The 12,701-nt window shown below is 47.9% G+C and overlaps 1 protein-coding gene across 1 annotated transcript in view; it reads right to left on the minus strand.

Moving 5' to 3' along the window:
- The window catches only part of LOC126543282 (ubiquitin carboxyl-terminal hydrolase 10-like), a 105,238-nt gene that overhangs the window by 71,212 nt on the left and 21,325 nt on the right, over positions 1–12,701 (minus strand). Inside the window, exon 3 of the mRNA XM_055061803.2 lies at positions 4,751–4,808. Within this exon, the coding sequence (XP_054917778.1) occupies positions 4,751–4,808 (58 nt within the window). The remainder of the gene's footprint in view (positions 1–4,750; positions 4,809–12,701) is intronic.

Consider the following 12,701-nt stretch of genomic DNA (forward strand, 5'->3'; position numbering starts at 1 on the left):
GTTAAACCGTACCCGCTTTAACAGTAGTTTTGTTTAAAAAGTTGTGTAAAGTCAAATCCCCGACTCAGCGGCCATTTAACGTAAAGTGTTTTGTATCCGCATAAACCGTACCAGCTTATTGCGTACGTATCAGTTAAAATGTAGTGTTCCCACTTTTTGTCACGCAAACATGGCGATGCGTCGTCTCCATCGGGCGGCTCAGCAGAACAACAAGCCTCAAAGATTGGAACAACGGCCTCCAAGCGCCCTGTGTGTTTGCGCGTGAAGCCACATCAACGTCATTTCGGCGCCGAGCCAGAGAGCATTGTGGCGTCATGCAATCAAGGACTCGCATCATTCCGAAGCTTGAATAAAAAAGACGCCGGGTGCTCAGCATATAAGGAAAGTTAGACATCGTTCGTGCTATTGAACGTGACACGAAGTCGGCGCTGGCACGCGACAGGGATCTGCTGTTGACTACGGTGTGTGGCATTAGAAATGCGAAGAAGTTGCTCGGCAGCGCTGCTGCGACCGCGAAAAGATGTCGGCTATGAGGTTCGACTTGCCATTGTTGCCTCTGTTGTTGCCGAAGTGTTGACTAGCGACAGTGATGAGGACGACACGGAAAGCAATAGCACGGCGATTCTGGCCCAACAAGGGCAGAAGCTACACATTACGTGAATGCAATCGTCGTGACGAGAACAGCACCTCTCAATGAAAAAGGCACCCCGCGACTTCTGCAGCGCTACCGTGCGCGTGCACGGAGAACGCCAACAAGGAATCTGCCATACGAGTGTTTGCCGAGAAGAGGGGGCTGGCTGAAAAGCTGGCTCGCAGCTAGGCCGCCGTGGCATCAAATGAAAATACAGTCGCCGACCGATTTTCCGGACTCCAAAAATTCGGACATGCCCGATTATTCGGTCAGCTTCGCGGCACCACCGTTCTCCCCATAGACCATAATGTATAACAACTGCCGAAAGTTCGGACACCTTGCAACCTCACGCCTGATTTTTCGGACACTCCTTGAGCCAACTCGATCGAGGGCATCATGCACCGACTCTGACCGGCGCATAGTTAGACTTGCTGAACGCTATTTTTTTTTTAACGGAGCCTCCTTGCTGCCCCACGAAGTGGCGCTACTGCAAATCCCCGCTCATCATCATCGTTTCTGCCTGGTTCGATAGAGTGGCCGTACAGCACTTCCGGTTTCAGCTTAGTAAGCCATGTCAAGACAATCCAGCAGCTGATTTGTTTCTTTCGCGCACGACGCGCAGGCCGCGTTTTTCGTTTGTGCGACTGGTGTCTGCACGGTGGTGTTTGCTTTGTGTGCTGTGTCGAGGTTTCGGTGTTCCAACGCGGCGTACGGAAACATCGCGTCGAGTGTCTAATGGCGCCGACAGTGCCCGCGCAGACTGCGCTGGGGAATGCCGGCAAGCGGGTGCCGGGAGGCCTAAGATTTGTCGCCTTCCGATGTGCTCCCTACTGACGCGGAAAATGTTCTGCCGAGACCTGCGCAGTGGTTGCATTGCGATTCCGGACACTTTCACAGGTGCTGACACTGCTGTACTGACATGCGCAGAACTCAACGACGGCGAGATCATTCGTCAGGTTTCTGCTGCACCCGTTCTCTATGCTGCACCGTCGGACGATGACTCCGAGTCGGAAGATGACGCACCACGTGTTACGCTGCCGTCGCATGCGGAGCGTGCACAAGCAGCGACTGTGCTTTCAGCCGCCTATAGTGACCGTACGACCCTCTCAGAGATTCAGGCTTATCTGATTGCGCGTAAACGGAACAGCGTGCAACGGCGCACTCACGATTTCTTCAAGCCTAATGCCGAGCCCGAATAAGTGCGTGGAAATAAAGGATTTCATTTTTTTTTTCTTAATCTGCTTTTTCGGACACCTGTTTATTTGGACATTTCAGCAGTCCCCGTGAGGTCCGAATAAACGGTCGGCGACTGTAACACTTTTGTCGCATGAAGTCAATAAACACTGCCTGTTTTTTCCCTTTCATCGTACTCTCTCAGAGTTCTGTTTTTGACAGTTAAGTGGGGGATCCAGTGGTATTTCGGTTAAGCAGTACTACCGTTTAGTACCGTATAGTGCGGAATATAGGTCAAGGTTTTTTTCCAAAAAATATTACTAGAAGTTCACCCCTCGACTTATATACCGGCCCTTGGCACAACATGAATAGTCGGCTGGCAACATGTAGGAGCGCAGACCTTTCGGCATCCGCATCGTTATCGCCTCCTTGGTGACTGACGCGGCCCAACTCGTGGGCGCTGCGCGGTTCTTTATTCTATGACGCGGTGCACCCGGAGCTCGAAGACAGGGTGGCGGATTTCGTTCGCGTGCATCGTGCCACATCTTTGCCAGTGACAGCAGAACTCATCCGCATCAAAGCTATTGAGATCGGCCGAGAATCCGGACTGCCCAAGAAACAATTCAAGGGCTCCATTTATTGGGTTCGTCGCTTCATGCGACGCAAGGGATTCGCACTTCGACGGCGCACATCGATCTGCCAGAAGCATACGAGGACGAGCTGGTCAAATTCCAGCGATATGTTATCCGTCTCCGGCAGCAGCATGGCTACATGTTGGGACAGATCGGCAACGCTGATGAAACGCCAGTGTGGTTCGACATGCCGCCGCCCACCACAGTGTGCGAACGCGGCGCAAAAGAAGTCAAGCTTCTTTCTACGGGGAAAGAGCATTCGCGCTTCACAGTGATGCTCGCGTGTACTGCAGTCGGCAGAAAGCTGCCCCCATACATAATATTCAAGAGGAAGACGCTGCCGAAAGAGGCTTTCCCGCGGGATGTCGTTCACGTGAATGAAAAGGGCTATATGGACGAGGCCCTCATGCTCAATTGGATTAAGACTGTCTGCAATCGGCGACCCGGCGCACTCCTGCGGTGTCCGAGCATGGCCTTTCGCGGGCACTTGACCGCAGGTGTGAAGCAGGCACTCCGCGACGGGAGGACGGAACTCGCCGTCATTCCGGGAGCCATGACGTCAACACTTCAGCCACTGGACGTCGTGCTTAACAAGCCCTTTAAAGACCGTGTCCGCGAACAATATAATCAGTGGATGGCCGGCGACAAACCGACGACCCCAACCGGCCGGCTGCGCAGGCTTGGCGCTCGCTGCCCGAAGATATGGTGGTGCGGACATTCAAGAAGTGTTGCATTAGCAACTCCTTGGACGGCACCGAGGATGACATGTTGTGGCAGGCAGCCAGTGAAAAGCAGTCGTCTTCGGACGAGAGTTCAGACAGCTCGAACGAATGAGCAGGTGACGAGTCTGGCGGCACCACTTAATAAAACGAAGTTCTGTGCCTTATAATTTTTATGTTGACTTCTTTGCTTCAATGTAAGGGGGTCGACCTATATTCCGCATTATACGGTACGTACATTTTCCGAGCTCCGGCCAACTAGGGTTTAACGAGGTATCACTGTATTTCCGTTTCGTCTGCTTGTTCCCACGTTGTGCAGTCGTGCATACAGATGCCGAAACAGTCATTTTCTACCGTGTTCCAGCGCAGTATCATGCTCTGTGATCTGCTAGTGTCTGCCTCAGTATCTATGTAGCCATTATACCACTAGTCAGATGTCCTTGTGACAGTGCACAAAATCGTGCACTGCGCAAAACAAGACAACCGAACAGGTCATGTGCGACGTCATCAGCGGAAGTGCGCCGCAAGAAAGACAGGGGAAAAAAAAAAATGAAGGCGGGGCCTGTGACGTATGCATCACGCGATCCTCAAAGTCTGGTATGGGAGAACGCAGGGAAGGAATTTCGCTTGTGAAGGATAGATGGGGCAAATGAGAGTGTGTCTAGCTTATATGTAGAGCTCGCCTCCTGAAATAATTGGTTCGCAGCACTGAAATATTTCTATCTCACCTATTAATGAGCTGATATGAAAACTTTTTTTGCGCGCAGAACGCTCCCTAGAGGACACGTAACAACTTCTAGCGTATAATCAAAATTCGCTATGGGGCCTGGTAAGGGGCCCTTTAAGCAGTAAAAATGATTTCACAAATTCCCAGAACATTCATGGTGGATAGCATCTTGTCAGTAAGCATTTATATAAACCAATTATCTCAAGAAGGTTGGGCTATAATGGCGTGATTACGTGCAGTGGCGTGTGCGCTGCAGCTTGCGCTGATGGGATGCCTCCTGCCCCCATCCCCTAATGCAATTGATCACGTTAGCTCATGCTCCCCTTCCCACCTTAATTAAATTGAAGGAACAGTTGCTTAGGTTTAACATGACTGACAATACAAGTCTTCGGCTCTAAAAAATTCTTGCAGCATCTTTAACACTCAAGATTGTGGCCTTTCAGATTGGCTACTGTTACTCCGAGCAGACTCCACGTGGCCATCTCCACATTTCCGATGAGTTACTCTATACTGCTACATTGACTCATGGCCTCAACTTCTTTACCATTGCAAAAGATGGCACAGCAGTGTTTCCAGCATACTGCGCTTCGAGGAACACTATTATGTCATTTGCACAACAGCAATTTTGCCACCTCAACTTTTCATGCCTAAGAACATGTGCAAATGGCTGACACTTCGTAATTTTTTGCTAGATTTACGAGCCATAGAGGCCCCAATACATGTTTGAAATCACCGAAAACTTGGTTAAATCAAGATCATGTCACAAAATTATTTGTCACAATAACTCCTGTTCACATAACAAATAAGAAAAAGCCAACAACTACTAAGCAGCATTCCACTATCGCATAAAAACAAGGTACTCTCTCACGTTGCTCAGGGGGCAATGTATGGGCATCCAGGCAGTCTTCCTCATCCTGCCAGGGTAGCTGCAAGAATAATGTATATATGTAATACGCCACAGTAACCAAGCAGATTTCATATTTCAGTGAACGAAAAAAGAAAAAGTTCCAGGAATGAGGGAATTGGCAGAAAGCTAGGTGCGAAGTGTATGCAAAATCTTTTCTGCGCAAAAATCATTTTATCTAAAGTGTACCAAGTGCTTCGTCGACCATCTCCAATACTTTTCAAGAAAAGAAGTGTATGCGCAATCCTTTCTGCGCAAAGATCATACCATCTAAAGTATACCAAGTGCTTCGTCAACCATCTCCAATACTTTTTAAAAAAGCCTTGGTATTTCACTTTCATGTAAGAAATACTACCTTGAAAGATTTTTTTTTCCAAAATAATTTTTTGAGCAATGAGGGCATTTCAAACTTGGTGCACAAAAGTGAAACTACATTGCGCAGATAAATTTCTACACATTATTCTTACCCAGTACTAAAAAACATTCTCTGTAATATGAATGAATGTTTATTCTTCATGATTATTAGAATCTTATTGTAATTTTTATTGTTTCATCTACAAAAAAAGAAAAGCATAAAATAATTACATTATGTATGAAAAAGTAATTGTTCCATAAAGAATGTCATTGTTGGCTTTTTAGTTTATGTGAGCTGATACCACTTTGAGAGCAAATAGAACTATAGAAATTCTGTATAAATTCTGACATGTTGGAAGAAGTAGCATTTTGACTAGTATGTGGCATGAATTACAATGTAGCAATCCAAGTAAAAAAAATTGTAGATATTGCTACGGAACAGTATTTCCAATGACGAAGAGGCAAGCAGTGAGAAGACGACGACGACGATTGGAGGCTAGTGCGGGCTGTTGCCTCTTGGCCAAGTGCGGCATATTTCCTTGTAAATATACTTGTATATAGCTTTTCGTCTGCGTCTTCCTACGTAACATATCTGGTGGAGTTGGACGTTCCCTCTACCTCGTCACGGAGCTTCGCAGTGGACGGTACGTCGAGCCTTCTTTCATGGCTCCTGGCGATGACGACTCGACTCCGCCGGCTCCGACACCTGCTGTCACTTCGACGACCTACATCACTCTCCCTGCGATCCTGGCGTATTCTCGGGCAAAGATGGGGAAGACGTCGAGGCCTGGATCAGCCTGTACGAACACGTCAGCCGAAATAACCGGTGGGACCCTACTATCATGCTCGCCAACGTAGTCTTACCTCGATGGCACACCTCGAGTTTGGTTTCGGATGCACGAAGATGAGCTCACCAGTTGGGATTCGCTTAAGCAAAAGCTCCAAGACTTGTTCGGCAACCCCTACTGTCACCAACTTGCCGCGCAGAAGGCGCTTTCCGGCCGTGTGCAGACGTCAACAGAGCCCTATGTCACATACATTCAGGACGTCTTGACTCAGTGCCGCAAAGTTGACACACACATGACTGAGTCAGACAAGGTTTCCCACATCCTCAAAGGCATTGCTGATGACGCCTTTACCTTCCTTGTTTTCAACAACGGGGCAACGGTGGATGCAGTTATAAAAGAGTGCCGCTGCCTGGAACTCGCTAAAAGTCGACGTATCGACCAGCAGTTTGCCCATCTGGCCAACACCCCAACGACATCTTCCTGTGCCGACGCTCCTCGTCCCAACAACACTGACGATGTTATCAGGATCGTCCGGCGTGAGATCGAGGCCGCCTATCCGGCTGCCTTCGACTCCAGCCCCACCAACGCACCTGCAGTAACGGTTTCCCTGATCCAGGCAGTTGTCCGCCAGGAGTTCAAAAACATGGGTCTTCATACCATCTGCTCGGCCCATCGCCCTGATACCCACCCGGCCTCTTCGATTCCGCCGCGTCCCGCACCTTCTTACCCACCACGTTTCCGCAACCCATCTGAATGGCGCACTGCTGACGACAAGCCCATTTGTTTTCCCTGCCATCGAGTCGGGCACATTCTTCGGCACTGTCACAGTCGCTGGAGTTGCCCGACCCGGTCTACTTATACTGCCTACTCTCGCCCCTCAGGTGGCCCTTCTCATCCCTATGCCGCACGCTCCAATAATGCCGCCACAGATTCTCCTGCGCCGTACCGCGCCTATTCTCGTTCACCTTCGCCCCAACGATGACAATCTCGCTCTCCCCAGCCCCGTCGCTTCTTTTCGCCAACACACTTCGAACGCCGCTCCCAGCCAGAAAACTAGACAATGCAGCGCCTCAAGGTGACGCTGCATTGCTCCCTACGCCGCCAAATCCTCTACTGACGTGGCCCACTCATGTGAACCTTCTTGACGTGCAAGTCAACGGTGTTTCTGTATCTGCTCTTATAGACACTGGGGCGCATTTGTCGGTAATGAGCGCTGACCTTCTAAGCGCCTGAAGAAAATAATCATGCCCGCCACGACGCCTGTTGTCCGTGTCGCCGATGGTGGAACAGCCCCCGTAATTGGTATGTGTGCTGCCCACGTCTCCTTCGCCGATAGCTCCACTATCGTGCTCCTCACAGTCATCCGACAGCATTTTTTAGTATGCTTTGTTGGCAATTTGTCCAGAAAGTTAACTTTCCCCAACCCCCCCTCACCCCCTTTAGACATCATTACCCATCTAACAATGGTTTCAAATACAGTTTTTGAGACCTTCTGTGGCACTCAAGCACACTGCACCATCCAAGTTAACAGTATATTCCCTTAAAGACGAACTCGAAGGGACCATGAAAATTTGCTCGTCTTATCAGAAGTTTGTTTTATTGGAAGAGTAATTGGCAACATTATCAAGTGCATCCAAATATCTTGCTTCGAAACGGTAAATGAAGTATACTTCCAAGGGGGGAAAAATGACATAAAAAGCATTTATTTAGCTGAACTTAATAAAAAACAGTCTTCAAGTGGTACTCTTGCTTTGTTTCATCCAGACCATGATGGATGTTTGGTACTTCTATGCAAATTGCCAAGCAGCCACAAACAATGTCATCTCACCTAATGACCTCGAATATCCTTCTGTGCTTTCGTGCTTCACAGAACACAGGTCATCGTTGCAGGCTCCGAGCTAGCGAAAGTACGAAGGAGTGTGCTGAGCAAGCGACAAAGAAATGCCACCTAGAGGGAAGTCTAAGTGACGTTGACCGAAATGGGGAAGGAGAAATGACGCGTAGCGTCGCGGAAGAGGAAGGTAGGTGGAGGCCTACTGGATTCACCTCCTCTGACAGTTGCTACAGGTTTTGTTTATAATATGGACGTACCAGGTTTGTCTCGTGATAACATTGTCCTCACACACTGTACGCTGTGTGCGCGAGTGAAAGAATGCGATGGTGAGCCGACGATGGCAACTCAATCTCATGTGCACAAGGGAGGAAGAGGGGGGGGGGGGGGGGGGTAGAAGCAAGCAGTTTTTCGTCACATGCATGGCACTGGGGAAGATGAGGAAGGGGGGTGTTGTACTTCAGTCGCACGGGTTTTATCTTTAATTATCAATTCAGCTCTGCAACATCTGCCAGATGTTTGGAGCACGGAAAACAGCCTGAAAAGGCTTGACTGGGTCCGTGCACCATAGCATGACATACAGTGGCACCAATTCTATACAAAAAGTCGGAAAAAATCAATTTGCAGGAAATGCAAAAACTTCAGGAAATACAAAAACAATGTAAACAACAGGCAAATATGTGCATAAAGAAAATCCATGAATATACAAAAACATCGTGGGAAATTCACAGGACCAGAAACGAGAAAAGAAAGAAGTACAGAAAATACAAGTGCCGTATTTACTTGCATAATGATTGCGTTCGCATAATAATCGCACCCCTGAATTTTGTAGTCAAAATTCAATTCTTTTTCTTTTCCGTGTAATGATCGCACCCCGAACTTTTTGCAGCGATATGTTGTGTGCCAAGTCTAGCTAATGATGATCTCGCTTACCATCTGCCGAATGCTACGCAACCGACTCTCGAAGCCATACCAAGCGATCTACACGCACCAACCATTATTAACCCTTTCGCTGTCACCGACGTACCGGTACGTCATCGCGCTTCCCCCCCACGGTGTCACTGACGTACCGGTACGTCCTCTATCGTGCGTTCAAAATTACGCGCCTGAGCGCAAAGCAGGCGCTCCTGGATTGGCCACGCCATCTGTTGACTCTTTCTACAAGTTCGGATATTCGCTCCGACCTGTGTTAACCCATGTATTGAAGAGTACGGTGCGACTGCCACTCCCCACTTTCTCTTTGCTGAGTGGCGCGGTGGCTCCGCGTTCGCTGGATCATGCGTCGCGTGCGTGTGGTTATGGGTTCAAGGGTTGTTCTGTAATCTCCGCTGGTTTGAAGGTTTTTATTTTTCTTCTGTTGGTGTGCCTGCTACGGCGCGTCAAGTTCAGGCACACATGCCGTTGCCTCTCCAAAAAGGGTGACTCGATTGCTGCTTTCGCTCTCTCGCCGCACCCTCGCTTCCGACTTGCAGCAGTAAACGTAAAGCCCTTCGAACTTTGTTTAGCCTTTTTCCATCTCCCTCTGCCTTCTTGATCACGCAACGTCCCATTTCTCTCCGTTGCGCGGGCGACTGAAAGCGCATCCTCCCTGCGCGCGGTTACTTTCGGATGGCTCGGCGCGCGGGACCTTCGTCTGCTCATGGGAGCGGTGGCTGAATTCCCATTCAGAATACGAGCCGAGCTCGGATTCGGACTCGGACAAAGTCGCATGAGAGGAAGAGGGTTCCGCATCGTCAGATTCGGATGTTGAACGGATTTTATAGTCAGGCTGATGATGATGATGATTACTAACAACAGCTGCAGAACACTAAAGTGTGCATATTGCATTGACTATGTTATTTGTATACCAATCATAATCAAAAATAAATTGCTATGCTCATTCCCTGTTATGCTCGTTCCCTGAAACCAAGCCGACACTGGGGGTGCGTCACGGCCAGAAACGTCCGACAGCGAAAGGGTTAAGCAGGTGCTCCATTCCGTTCCTTTCATCACTTTCCGCACTTCCATTAAAAAAAAAAAAAAAAGCTACGACCAAACTTACCTTGGCTTTATTTATTGTAGGCTTCATAATGGTTTTGGTCAACAACAAAAAAAGCACCTTTCTATTCTTGTCTGCACTCGTGGGCACGCAACAAATCGCGAGCGGCAACGATAATGGCCACGTTTACACTGATACATTAGAAGTGTACCCTATTCATACGTCGACGCTTGTAACACAGCTAACATATTCGCCCACCCTTAACGGAAACGTGCCATATTAGGATAGTAGTGAAGACAAATGCCGTAGTTGTTGCAGCATGCCAGCCATGTGTTTCTATGTCACTGGCAGCTAAGCGCGCCCATCTCTGTTTCTGTCCCCTCAAAGTGGACATGGCTACATTATTGTCACAAACTTGCCAATATTAACAATATTATTCATTACTGATATGGAAGAAACTGTCAATGTGCGCAATGTACTCACGAGAAGGAAAAAAATCACGTTCAGCGCATTCGGCTTGCTCCGCCGGCCGCCATTTTTGTTGACCTGTTATCCCGCAGCAAACGCAGGATGGAAAAAAAAAATCTTTTTGTGGGAATTTAACCCGCACAATGATCGAACCCCTGAATTTGAGTCAACATTTTTTTACAAAAAAAGGTGCAATCATTATGCGAGTAAATACGGTAGTGTTGAAAGCGATCTGCTTTAGGGGCACAGTCTAGGCGGGCCGATGGCTCGTAGTTTTGCGTACGCTGTGTTCTCGCCACTCAGATTGCTTTGAAATGATAGAAAGCACGAAGATTAGTTCGCTCGCTGCTGCTGCCACGATTCCTCATGCCAGCATTTTGACAGCGAGCATCTGCGGTCATCGAGTGTGACATGTTCATGCTTGCCTGTGCGCACTTAAACCATGCTTGTTAATCTAGTTCATACACGAATGTTTACAAAGAAGCATTGTACTCCCGCAGCTGCAGCGTATGATGCAGCCGCATGAGCCCCTTCTTGAATATGATCTGCAATGCGGACAGTTTAGGTGCTCCGAGGGGCAGCAGCTTCATATGTGCTATAGCACCCATATGCTTACGCGTCACCCCCCTTCACGAAGTGAAACATGACTCTCTTTGTTTCCTGCTCTTGTTTTTGCCTGTCCACACACGATGTGCACCGCAGGCTTCCAGTAGGGTGCCTCGGTGCAAGCGCTCCTGGGCACAGCACATCGATTCACCCTAGCCTCCAGGATCGGAAGCGGTCACTGTTCCACGTCCGTTATATAGTACAAGAATTCGGCTTAACTGAGTTCGCCATAACGAGAGTTCACTGTAGTAAAAGAACTGCAGTTTAATTTTTTATGCAGTTCCCTCTCATTCCGCATGGCAAGTATTCTTAAACGAGCTCAGAAGACGTGGACATTTGAAAGCGAAAATAGTCTACAGTCAAACCCAGCTATATCGAACTCGCAAAAAAACGCCTATCAGTTCGATATAGAGCATAATTCGATATAAGCCTGCTAAATAATCGGATGTCATAAAAGCGCATACCATTTGTAAAATCACTTTATTGATGAACCTAGCTTGGTTTCGCATGAAACAGTCCTGCATTTTCTTCTGCTTGAGCAATTTCGCTGCCTGCGACGCACGCACTTCTCCACATTTTCTAAGGAGTCGGTCGGAGCAGCTGCGGCCGCAACATTCCGCATTCCCACAGAAGCACCGGACTAGTGCGAGCGCACCAATAACTTCTGAGGATATGGGCAAAGGACCGTCGCTGCTTTCCTCATTGTGCCCACTTTCACTTGTGCTTAGTACGATGTCCGCAATGTAGACTTCTTTCTCGGGCTCTCCCGTGGTCGCGACACCATCATTTGCACTCACAAACTCGCCCACCATTGATTCGTCAACAGCTTCCGGAAATTCTGACAGCTCACTCCAAAACATCGGCAACACCGGCAGCAGCTTCGTCGCATTCATCAGAATTTACAGTCATCACCGAGCACACGGAAGCCGGCACGGCTGAAGCAATTTCGAATGAACCACTCGTACACGGCCGTACGTAAGCGTCGGGCGTCACGAGCATCGGGTCGAGAGTTTGGCCGCTTTAGCCCTAATCTCCCCCTTATTCTTCCAAGATCGTGCCGAGAGTGCTCAGAGTGCTTTTTGCTATATATACTCATTGTAACTATACCGTGTCCAGAAACTGTTGGATATATAGAATAATTCGACGTAATCGGGTTCGATATAGCCGGGTTCGACTGTACTGCACAAGCGTCGCGCACTCTCCAAAACATCACAAATCTCGCGATAGTGTGCATCTGTGGTTGATTCTTTCGATGGCCCGAGCAGCAGCAAGCCAGAGAATGTTGCCTTTTCGTCTGAATTTAATTCAGCAAGTGACAATGGGAGTGCACTAAAGTTTGGGTTGCTTCACCATCTCAAGCCAGCCATTCAGAACCAGCCATAGTAGAATTTAGTAGAAAATAGCAGTAGTAGTATTAATAGTAGTAGTAGTAGTAGAAAATAGTAGAATTTTAGCAAATGTAGCATCAACAAAACTCCTTAAAAATAAATATTTACTGTAAGATCTGCAACATTTCTTTGTGTTTTACATCAAGGAACTCCTTTGGCACATGGCGCACACAACTACAGAGATTCTATACAATTTTTTCTAGCGGTAGCACTGTTTAGTACAACATTTTGATTGCATTGGCTATTCGATTGCAAAATCTTTTGTATATTACACAATCTTTATAGGATTTTTTTAGGTTAAGCGTATTACACATTCTGTTTTTCCATTTTACTCGACGCTTTTATTTTTGCCAATGAAAGTTTTGTTACACCAAAGAACTGGTAATAAGACTTCTATGCCCAAAAAGCATATTTATTTTGCTTTCTGTTCATGCATTGCAAAGAAATTCGAGTCCACATTTTGTAAACTCACTGAGCAATTGAAAATTTACCCATTTGTTCT

The sequence above is a fragment of the Dermacentor andersoni genome, chromosome 1 (assembly GCF_023375885.2).
Source record: "Dermacentor andersoni chromosome 1, qqDerAnde1_hic_scaffold, whole genome shotgun sequence".
Classification (NCBI taxonomy): domain Eukaryota; kingdom Metazoa; phylum Arthropoda; class Arachnida; order Ixodida; family Ixodidae; genus Dermacentor; species Dermacentor andersoni.